We start from the raw sequence: 12,341 nt of genomic DNA on the forward strand, positions 1-12,341 counted from the left end.
CTCTCTCAACTAATCTTAAACTTTAACAAGGTGTGGGGTCTGAATTGTTTTCAGAATTCTGATGCTATGAGGTTATAACTAAGTCCTTCTGCCTAGCATATGAGCTAGTGATTTTCATATGGAACTTAAAAAAAAGCATTGGATAAGAGCAGTTTCTAGTGTTATTATCTATTTGAATTCTCTTTCTTCTGCTTTTCAAAATCGAACCAAAAGAAAAGGATTCATATTTCTTTTACTTGCTATGCTTTCTGGTTAGTTATTGGGTAGGTAGAGAAACCAAACTGAGGGAATACTTCCAGCCCATAGGAGAGGAGGACGTGTTAATCTGATCTATCAGCACTTAATAATCTTTGGGCCATTTTTATTTATGAGCAGCAGTAATTTATTATGCCATTTAGGCACTATTTCTTGAGTGCTTTCTATGAGGCAAGAACAGTGCTATTTGACATACAGTATATATCACTTACTTCTCATAAAAACACTGATAGGGAAACAAAATCATAATGAGGTTAAGGCTCAAGTTCAAGGTAAATCAATTATTAAAGACTGTGACTCCAAATTCAGGTCTATATGACCTCAAAACTCATGCTCTGCTATTTCTATCAGTAAAATTATACAAATTAAGAAAGAGTGCCTTCCCTAGGTGATTACTCTAAATTTTACATTAGGAACAGTCTATTTTTTATTTCTATGTCGAAATATTGCTGAACTACTTTTCCATCAAATACATGGTCCCTTATCACCATCAGCTTGATGTTCAAAATGATTTTGTGAAGCTAACCAACATGCAGTCCTTATGAGGTATATTAAATCAGTCAAAAGAAATAGAATTCTTATGAGTACAGTACACATCTCATATTTCTACATTTTTGATTCATTAATTTATATTTCTATAGTTCTGCTTTGGAAATGGTACATTTTACTTGAATACAAACATTTTGTGGTTGGAATTCCATTTTTTTCTCTCTAGCATAACTGATGAATGACAGCTAATTTTTACCTGAGGAGAATAATTTATATTAAAAAAAAATTCACAGAAATGAGGGCAGGCTTGTATTCAGAAATAAATAAGTGTGAATACATTATATATACTTGCTGCATTAAGTAATGTTTGAAATAATGCTGTAAATTATAATTTAACTTCCCAAAAGATAGAATGAAGTGGTAAGACAAACAGAAAGGCAATGTTGTTGAAATATAATAAGAGACTCTGGAACCTACAGACAATATCCTCACCTCGCAGTGATGAAAATCAGTTTACAGTATCATTGTCCATATGCTGCTGTAAGTCATTTCAAGCCATTTCCTATTCTTGTGGATAACAGAGACATAAGACTTGGTTTCGAGTGGAAAATGTTCCAATATAATGTTACAGAAATTATTTTTTTATTAATGCACAATGTGTACAAATACATTTATGGGGAGCATTCCTAAAATATCAGCTTTGCCTGCATTCATGTGTTTTTTTTGTGAAGTCTTGGATATTCGATAAATTGGTAAAGGCCTGGATTCCTTCAAAACAATACTATTCTGTGATATTATTGTGAAAAAATGTTTTCCTCCTATTCTTATAAAATATGACCACTCATGGCCACAAAAAGACTCAGCGAGCTATGTCTACCTTTTAGTAGATTTCTATGCATAGAAATGTGTTATGATGGAATAGCAAGGGCAAGGAGTATGTGAACAGGGGAAGCTAAGGGAAATATTACCATGTTGAAAAGTTGCCAAGCAACTGATCTCATCAAATTTGAACCTTTGCCTTTGATAAATGAGCAGATGAGACCAAATAGTTAAAGTGATTTAATGCTATCCTTTTCCCCCTTTTTTATTGTCACATTAAATTTTCTTATTTTTTTATTGAACTGTTTATTCACCTCATCTTATTCTTTAAAGAATTTAAAATGGCTGATATTATTATTTATATGTTGAGATCTTTAAGTTGTTTTATTGTTTTTTTTTTTACCCACCTTTACTGAAGTATGATTGACAAATAAAAATTGTATATATTCAAGGTATATTGCATGATGATTTGATATACATATCTATTGTGACAGGACTACCACAATCTACCTATTTAACACATCCATCAGCTCACAGAGTTACTCTCTTTTTTGGGGTGAGAACACTTAAGATCTATTCTCTTAGCAACACTGAAGTTTCTATGTAATAATGACAACAGTGAAAATAAATACCTAGTGCATACTGGGCACTTTCTAGGCAATTTATAATGTGTTGTCATTAAATTTTTACAAAAACTCTCTGAGGCAGATGTTATCATCTTCATTTAACAAATGAGAAAATTGAGGCCTAGAGTAACATCTGCAGGATGCACTGGAGTAATTGCATGGCAGACAGTATTACCAAGTATGGCTGATGCTACAGTCAATGCTAGTAACCACTAATCTAGGTTGCTTCCTCTACTGTATTTGTGTTTGTAGAAATTATTCTTGTCTATATTTTAAGGAAAGTAAAACCCATTTTATGCTCTCTGATTTAAAAAGTACATACATCATTGTTGCTAAATTTACCCCTTAATATAGCTATCTTTTCCTAAGGTCTGCCAGAGCCATGTCTATGTAAATGCATGTTTATTATAGTGCCAGTAAATAAATATAAAACAACATATACGAGAACATACAAAATCAGACCTAGTTCTGATTGCTTGAAATCAAATGCTGGAATTTGGAAGGAGTAATACAATTTTTGGAAATTATTTTCCTACAATTTAGCAAATTATTTTCATTATATTTAGTTAGCTAGTACCACTGGTAGAATCAATAAATATGCATGGATAGTTAATCCCAGCTCTACCACTTATTAGTTGGGTAAGTTATTTAATCCATCTGTAAAACAAGAATTCTATTTGTTTCTACCTCACAGAGTTATTGTGAAAATTAAATGGGTTCATGCCTTTTAAAGGCATAGACCAGTGTTTGGCATATATAAAAGCTCAACAGGTATCATTTACTTACTTTTTGGTAAATATATTTTAAATATCACAATTAGGATATTTTCAAGTATTTTTCTTTACATCTGTTTCTTTGTTCCTGTGTCTAAAAACAGAGCTTCCCTAAATATTTTCATTTTATATACTTAACTTTAAAATATGAATGTATTAAGAGAATATAATAAGTGCATACATATTTAAGCAAAAGAATATACTAGGCACTATATCATGTTTCTCTTTTGCATCTCAAAATCCGATCTAAACTCTTATGATCGTAACTCTAAACCTCTTTGAGTAAACAGATAATCTGAAGTTAATAGCACAGTAATAGAGGCTAAGTTCACATACTTCATGATAAGGATATTTATGACTAAGAACTAAGTTGAATACTCTGAGGCTAAAGGACTTATACACTGCATTTTAAGGTACCATGCAAGTGCTAACAAGTTAAATTACTCTCATTTCCAGAAAATATCAAATGTGAACTTTTTGGTACTTTAGTTTTTTTGCAATATATTTCAGCAGGATTATGCATTTTTATTATTATTAGTTTTAAATTGAAGAGAATATGGACACACTTGGGAGTCAATATAATGGGACCACTTTATAGGGTAAAGGAGTTGTCATCAATTACTGGTAATGAAGATTTGAAGTAATTTATATTGGGGCCTTTAGGGTCTGGGCTAAGCGATTTATACAAACCCTCAGATAGCAGACCTAGGTTTGAGAAGGTGCCAGGTATTTGGTGGGAATAACTAGCATTTAGAAATCCCAGATGATAACTATTCACCATTTAAAACTCAGAATAAATGTCACTTCTATTTATGTGCTTTCCCAGGCCGATTCCAGGGCTTCAGTTCCTGGGCTCCTGCAGTACTTCATTCATATATTCCTACTCACCTAACATGACTGCAGTGCATTTCTATTTGTTTCTTCCCTCTGGGTTATGACTGCCTTCCAGGGAGAATTTACGTTTTATTCACCTTTGCATCCCCAGTGTCTGGCTGATTTTGTGTGCACAACAAATATCAGCTGAATGAGTTAACGAATGAGCTAATCTTTAGGAAAATTATGGCCACAGATTATTGTGTGTGACAGGTAGATTTTATTACTTAAGATCTGATTTTTAAAAAGGTAAATACACTGAACTGCTGGTTATCTGGAACGACCTTTGGGTTGTACCAAGGCATCTTCACTGAAGTATCTATAAGTATGTCCATTGAAGGTTCAGATTATATTTCAGGTTCAAAAGTTTTTTAAAAAACTTTCAGGATCAAAAGTAAAAAAACTATTTTTTACTTTCTTATTCCTCTTTTAAGCCTACATACATTTCTTTTCTCCTAAGTTGTTAACAAAAATATATGAAATATCTATAGAATATCCCTATTTTCTAAAATTTGAACAGTAGTCTATTTTATTGGGAGAAGTATGATTTATGGAACATGATGGAACTAGGTGCTTTAAACTGTAATCTGAAGGGACTAACAATTCATAGCCTTTCAAGAACCTAGTAAACATATTTTTATAAAGCTATCGGTAATCAGCTTCATCTGGTGACTATAATTTCCCCTTAAATTATATATTCGTATCTACTTCAACATAAGTGGAAAATAGCCAGGTAGTTAATAAGTGCTTGTAGAATGAATGAATAAAAATAAAAATCTTATGTGATGGGGCAAGGGTAGGGATAACAAAGGTGGCAGGCTTCGAGACTGTAGAGGTTTACAATATAATAGGGGAGAAAAGCAAAGGTAAATACATTCACATTATGACAGTTCAAAATAAGTGCCATCAGAGTAGTAAAATTAAGAAGCTATGCTAAAAAACACCATTGCTTATTCTTATGATAGAAAAGTGTGCATACAGAGAATAACACAAAGTAAAGTAAGTATGGTTCCTATTCTTTAGGATCATTTTGAGCAAAACTTTTCATACATAATTATTACCAAAGAGCTATAAGGAAATAAGGCATGTATATTAATTAAGGTACATGTTAACCAATCTTTTTGGGAACACAGCAGGGAGGCATATGGCCATGGCGGTTAAGTAAGGGGGACAGGTAGAAAGAGAATGTTAAAAACAATTTTTCCTTCTGCTCAGCTCCCACTGATCACATCTGGGCTAATGAGCAAGGACCGTCTACTTCCCTAAGGTCCTCACAAAAAATGATTAGTTTGAAAACTGGAAAGAGAAGAGCACAGATTTCCAATTCGATCCATTCATTCTTGCAATAGGACCATAGGTTTAACTACTTCAACTTTAGGCAACTTTATTTGCCACTCTTTTAGACACACTCTATCAATTTTAAGTGTTTGTGAATGGGTTACTTGCTTGGTCATGCATGGAAAAACAAGAGTCAAAGATAGAATATCCTAGGGACATGGTAACTCCCAGCCCATCTTTGTTTTAAATACAGTATGTCCTTCCTATTTAAAATCCACTTCCACTCAAATTTTGCAGCTTATTAAAAAATACAAAACTGTAGTTGAAATTTTCCCCAGAAAAGTTTATCTTAAAGATTTTTAAAAAATTCCTGAGGAATAAGGAGATAATTTTATTTTAGCCATGTTATCAGTAAGTTTTCATTTTTATTTTTATTATTTATTTTTTAAGTTTTCATTTTTAAAAAGAAAAAAAACTTGAATTATTCTAAATGGACAACAACTGACACAAAAATTACATGTGATTCAAAAATTTCCATAAATTATTAATGAGGTAAAATACTAGCTACTGTTCTTGCTTACCTTTGGAAAATTTAGAATAATTTTTAATGTCATACCTCACATTGTTGAGATTCCACTTAGAAGCACATGATAGACAAAGATACAAAAGCTATCAAGTAATTTTCATAATTCAAAAACCTATGAAAAGAAATTGAGATTCCTATGCCAGACATTTGTTCTTATGTCAATATAAGAAAAGAACACTTACCGTAAGTCGGGGTGCTTTCTCGTCTCCCTTGATTACTTGATCTTCCTTTTTCATATTCATAGCAATACAAGACAGTATCTTCCTCGACAATATTAAACCTCTTTCGATATTCCTGATCCAGAAATGAATTTGGTGATTCAGATCCCTTATGCACTGGCTTGCCCACCATATGTCCTCTTAAGTCTTCACAAGGAAGATTTCCTTTTTCATCCCTAAAGAAAAGGTAAAGGAGAAGGATGTAGGAAAGTGCTAGGGTGGTAAAGTGGCAGAGAGGGTCTAAAATAGTACTAATATCCTTCCCATATAGTATGTCTTCTGATCTTTCCAAACTTTCTTTGAGGTTTATAGGACAATTTTTAACTATTACTATTTTGTAGGAAAAAAAAAATTCTGAGGCTCAGAGAGGTTAAATGAGTTGCTAAAAGGTCACACAGCTAATAAAGAATACAGTAGACATAGGTCATGGATCTTTTGACTCCTGCTCTAGTCCATTTTCATTGCACCATGCCATATAAAGGAAATGCTTTTAGTGCTCAAGACAGGAGGTAAATGTTAACAATATACCTTTAATTTGCCAGTTTACCTAATTGATTCATCATAGTATTGTGCTGCTTAAAACAAAGGTATGTTTAAGAACTAACACCTCTGTAAGGGTACTGTGGCCTTGACTACCAAATTAGCACCATATAAACTGGTACTGTAAGAATGTCAAACAGCTGTTATTAATTTAAGATAAACCTTAATGAAAAGAATTACTCCAGTATTTAAATTCTATCTCATTTAATAGTAAAAATATATATTCACAGAACTAATTCTAAATGGATATATCAAAATTTCATTACACATCAGCAACATTTCTATTGGAGGGAGTGGAGAAACCTGATAAAACATGGAGTTTAAGAATGGGATTTAAGATGATGGCAAGTTGATATTTTCTTCTGTAGGATTCTCAAGAGAAAGGTCTCTAATAATTCATGGAATCTCTAAAACTTACACATAGTATTACTCACACAGTCCAGGTGATTTGGCTCATAATGAGTGGTATTTTGGTAGAAAGATTCCATTTAGGATTAGTTATATTGAATCTTGTATGTTTTACATGTTTCACTAACTAGCTATGAAATTTTTGTTAAAAAAGCTTGCCTTTTGGAATAGGACTATGATGTAAATGCAATGTTTCTTCCCCTATGAATCATTAATTTTATTTCTTCTTAGTAATTAATTGTTTCCAGTTTTATCCTACAGAGTGTCATTTTATCTGCTATTAAGCCAGATAAAAATTTAATTTTATGTCAAGTGCCAAGACTTAAAATCTTAAATCAACAGAATAAATTGAATTATAACAAGAAACATAAAAAAGAAAATTTTAATTGATACATAGCATCTTATAAGATGGTGATGAGCTTATAAATCTAATGTCAATACCAAAATATGAGTTTCAGTTCAGCAAAAATACTTTACTTCTATATGCAAATGTCTAGATTAGGTTTGTCCAAATGAAGAGAACTATATTCCTAGTATTTGAAATATGCAGAAAGTAGTAAATAATATTCTCAAGACTGACTGAATCAGCAAGCTTTCTTATGTACTTAACTCATCATAAGGTTAGGTTTCCATTTACATTGTCATTCACTCTTTTTTTTTAAATAAAATATTGCTTATTACTAAATCATAACTATATAGCTACTTCTTAGGCAACATAAAGAAAATAAATATAAAATCCAGGCAGAATTTTATTTTCAGCTAGCTAAAACTTTTCCTGAACAAATTACCTGGTACTTTTTGTTACTGTTAGTCCTCTGTCAAAAAGAAATTGACATTGCAATTAGCTTGGAAACAGCTCACACCAACTCATGGCACTGGAGTAAGGTTATGAATGAACAGAATTTTCTATCAGGCCTGTGACATAAATGTTAATGCAGCCGAGATAAGAGGGTGATTCGGCCCTAGTTAATTCACCATGCTCTATTTATATGGGCACACCCTGTCACAGAAAATTGGAAGGGCTGGTATTGCTTACTCTATAATCTGAAAGAGGGGCCTTAAACCCACAAGGAAGATTTATCAAACACATCTATATATAATTCACTCAATTAAAGTTAAATAAGAAAAATAAAACCAAAAAAATGCAGTGAAATAAATTGGTACATGTATTGTGTATATAAGTGTGTGCCTGAATGTGTATGTATTCACACCATGAGACCCTGAATAACTCAATGTATTAATTCATTCTGCTGTAAAGATTAAAAAAAAACCTTTTCTTAATGTTATATATCTATATATGTATATAATAAATCTATACTTTTGCTCTAAAAGGGATTTAAGGGGACAAATGAAAAGTTAGGGTATTACTTCAGTGGACTCTTTATATTTAATGACAGTAAAATTAATGAGAAATTAGTGCTTAAACTTCATAGTTGTGCAAAGACCTACAAATTTTTGATTTTCACCACAGGAAAAGAAATTTGGTTAATATAAAACTGCACTATAGACTATGAAAATGAAACTGTATGAAGTTATAAGATACATAATAAAAACTGACCAAATATCACTCACTTCACATACATAAGTGTTTTCTCTTATAAAGCAAAGGCACTTTTGCAGCTACATTGTTTTATCTGAAATGAATGTGTTCAAAGAATTGTAATCACATGAAAGAAAAATCTACCTAATTTGACAACTAGCCCTACTATTTTAATCTTTTTTTTGTTTTAAGATGAGGAAGTTTCTATTATTTATAATTCAAATTAACACCAATATGCCTATCCTATATAAATAAATTTTTTTTTTAACATAGGAAAAAAGATATGTTCGGATGAATTAAATTAGGTGAACCACATTCATAATCAAAATGAGAAAACGGAAAAAAGTGCCAAGGGTATATCTATAAAAAGAATGACAACTGCAAAAACTTTTATGAATATTACTTCAAGCCAAACCGAAAAATGCAGATAATTTATACAAGGCGGTGGTACAAAGAAGCATGGATTGTTCTAACTGTGCTATCTCAGATGACTGTGTGACTGGGTAACAATAAGTTGACTCAAATATATTTAGAATAGTCTGTTAAATTACACAATAAACTAAGAATCATTTTAAGTGAGATAATATACATCGATTATGAATTTTACTGAAAAATATGGAGCTTTCGAACAATACTGACAAAACAAGTATCATTATATTGATACTTCAACCTCTTACATTCTCTAGTATTTTTCAATAGCATGTTCAAACTTTTTATTGATTTCAATATATTGCCTTAACTATATTTGTACCACTCTCAGAGGACAGAACTGGATCATTTTATTCTTTTGTCTTCTGAAATGTGTTTTAAATATTTTCTGCCTAGAAAGCACTTCCATTTTAACAAGTTCCTCCCTACCCAAGAGAAAAGGAAAGAACATTAAAACACAGCAGAGATTTGATAAAAATAATCTTCTAATGTTTATCTGTACATGTAGCCCTCTGAAGATTAAGGCCTCTTAATCATTTGCACTAAAATAAAAATCTTTCCAATTAAACTGAAAACAAACCAAAAAAATAATCACTTCCTATTTGAAGCACACATGCTTTATTGCTCCTCGTGCAATCATATTCGGAAAGTCTGATGCTATCTTAATAGGATTAAAATGCAACTTGTGTTTGACCAGGATATTGGATGGATTTGTACAACTGATTGTAAATTTAATATAAGACTGAAAAGTATATATTAGAAATATTTGTGTAATGCCAATTTAGTAAATTATATCTTCTTATAAACCACTTTCCCACATCTACATTTAACTCTCAAAAATATGACTTAAAATGTTCATAGAACTGACTATAGTTTTATTACTAGAAGACAATACGGTATTTGCAGACATGGCATGTTGTCATGTAGCATTTAATTTTAAAATGTCAGTACCATCATATCTAATAGAATGAAATATTAGGTGTACTAAAGAATAATGAAAATTAATTAAAAACAAGGAATTTCAGTTCTTTTACAAACTGAAGAAATTTAATACTAAGCTTGAAAACAAGACACCTTAAATTATTGTTTTGAATGACTGTACGACTAATTTAAAAACTGAATCAAATTCTTTGTCATGGTATATTAACTATCCCCATTTAGTGCTGGCCCTTTTCCATAATTGTTTTGTATTTCAGAAGGCTGGATATCAGAATGCTTTTGGACAGAATGCATTATGATATTAAGTTCTATTCTTCCACACCTGCCAGAAATTTTCGAATAGGAATCTGGAAATGAAATGGAGATAGTCTCGAGAAATCTAGAAAATAGACTTCAAAGGCAACCCATTCTCTTGCAAACCCTCTCTACTTTCTGAAAGAAACATTAGTGAAGTAAATCAAGTAGAATTGTAGATACAGAAGTATTAGGGGAAAAAACACTCTCCCTCATCATCATCCAAAAAACCAAAAACTCTCTCATTAAATATATTTAAGAAGGCATATAAATTATCTATAACTTTCTCTTTTAGAAAAATAAGTATAAAATGCTTCAAAGGAACCTGAGATTTCTAGGAGCTTCTTAGCCAAAGAACTTCACCTATTTCTCACTTATTAAAATAATTCTAATTGTTATTTAATATTACTTTATTATTCTTTCCTATTATATGAGATGTTTATAAGTTATTTGCGTATAGTATTTCATACATAGTAGTTATTGTTACAAACCAAAGTGCATTCTCTATAAAGCAATGATTTTCCAGAATGTGTTCAGGAACCCCAACTGAGAAACTATTCAAGGTGTTCCTTGAGAATTTAGTTTACAGTTTACATGCAGTAGGTTAGTCTTTGTATAGAAGCTGCCTGGAACAATATGATAGTTAGTTTTATACCTGGGAATATATGGTTCTGCAGGAGGAGGGGGAATGTAGAGATCCTGGAGGGCAGAGCTGTCTCTTTTGGTGGGTGTACTGATGGTGCTGGAAGGCGTGGCAACGCTGCTTGTGGGACTTCTAGGTATAAGAGGCTGGTTAAAATGAAAAAGAAAATACATACGCACACAAACAACACACAAAACAACAACGACACATAGTTATCATTTTAAAATGATCTATTTCTGCAAGTTTTTGAACTTGGCTGAAATCAAGAAGTATGTTATTTAGCACGTGGATATTCATTTGGATCTCCGAAAATAAATAATGTAACATTAGAGGTTTCCACTTAGTTCCCACTCAAATTATTCTATGGTATAACCATGTAAAAGCTATTTCTAGTACCATGCAGTGTTTTATAATAGGAAGATTTATCTCACAATAAGAAACTTATTTAATTAAATTTGCTTTGCTAGAATCCCATATTTGAAAGAAAGATAAATAAAGAGTAACTTTCAAAAGAGTTAGCTCACTCACATCCTGAATGATATACAACAAAGATATTTCAGACCTTTTCCCAAAAAAAAGATACACCATACTCCTAAGCAGAATATCACAGATTCTTAGAAAAGGTTACACAAATGGAGTTTGAAAGGCCAATATGAGAGAGTATTTTCTATGAAAATGTACTTTTCCCATAAATATAAACAACTAACTATCTTCCAAAGTCATTTTATTGTACATCTTCAAAGGCATGGTGATTACTGTGACACAATCATTTCACCTTTCATAGACACACACATTTATCATTGTTTAAAATAATTTTTAGTTCCATATCTATAGACCTCATTTTCATGCCTGTATTTAAGTATTAAATATGTTTTTTTTTAAATTGATATTAAATTAAGCAATACATTAGGATGCATTAAGAGCACTCTCAATTCTAAGCTTCACAGTAATTGGAAATGATCTTGCGGTTCAAGAAATTATCCTAAAGTGAAACTAAAATTCACAAATTTTCAGGTTTATCTTACAAATTTTACTGATTAGCTACTACATATACAATAACATATTAAAAATAAGAATTTTAGTGCAACTGCAAACACAAAAATAATGATCACAAAATGAACTGTATCTTCACATGACAAGATGTTGCCATTTTAGCCAGTATGAAAACACTTTGAGCATATCTAAATGGACCCACAGTTCTATTTCTTTAACACATATTGCTGGACACTTAAAAAATGGCATATTACAACTATTTTATATTGTGACAATACTTTTGTACAAATAAAAAATGTTCAAAAAGCCAAGCATAAATACAATGTACAATGTAGGTCACTAGGGTAGGCTACATAGTTTATGACTCAGTTCACAGTTTTGAGACCTTCCTTGTTATACAGCTCACCTTAATAGCTCGAAAACATACATCGCGTCAAAATGACGGTTAAGTTTTAATCTACGTGGAATAGAAATTAAAGAGAGAAGGGAAAGATAATTGATAATTTATTTGGGGACTCTGTAATAGTCTATCTCATATGATATTCTATCTCATATGACATAAAAAAGTCAGAAACTTTACATGTTGAGGAATTTTGATGTATCATGAAAGTATGTAGTAAAGACTACTATGTTTAACT

The 12,341-nt window shown here is 31.4% G+C and overlaps 1 protein-coding gene across 1 annotated transcript in view; it reads right to left on the reverse strand.

Annotated features, from left to right (window-relative positions):
• The window catches only part of CNKSR2 (connector enhancer of kinase suppressor of Ras 2), a 265,051-nt gene that overhangs the window by 94,051 nt on the left and 158,659 nt on the right, over positions 1–12,341 (reverse strand). The window contains exons 10-11 of the mRNA XM_039852288.1: positions 10,723–10,856; positions 5,882–6,093 (exon numbers count right to left, since the gene is read on the reverse strand). Coding sequence (XP_039708222.1) covers positions 5,882–6,093; positions 10,723–10,856 — 346 coding nt within the window. The remainder of the gene's footprint in view (positions 1–5,881; positions 6,094–10,722; positions 10,857–12,341) is intronic.

The sequence above is a fragment of the Pteropus medius genome, unplaced genomic scaffold (assembly GCF_902729225.1).
Source record: "Pteropus medius unplaced genomic scaffold, Ma_sr-lr_union100, whole genome shotgun sequence".
NCBI lineage: Eukaryota > Metazoa > Chordata > Mammalia > Chiroptera > Pteropodidae > Pteropus > Pteropus medius.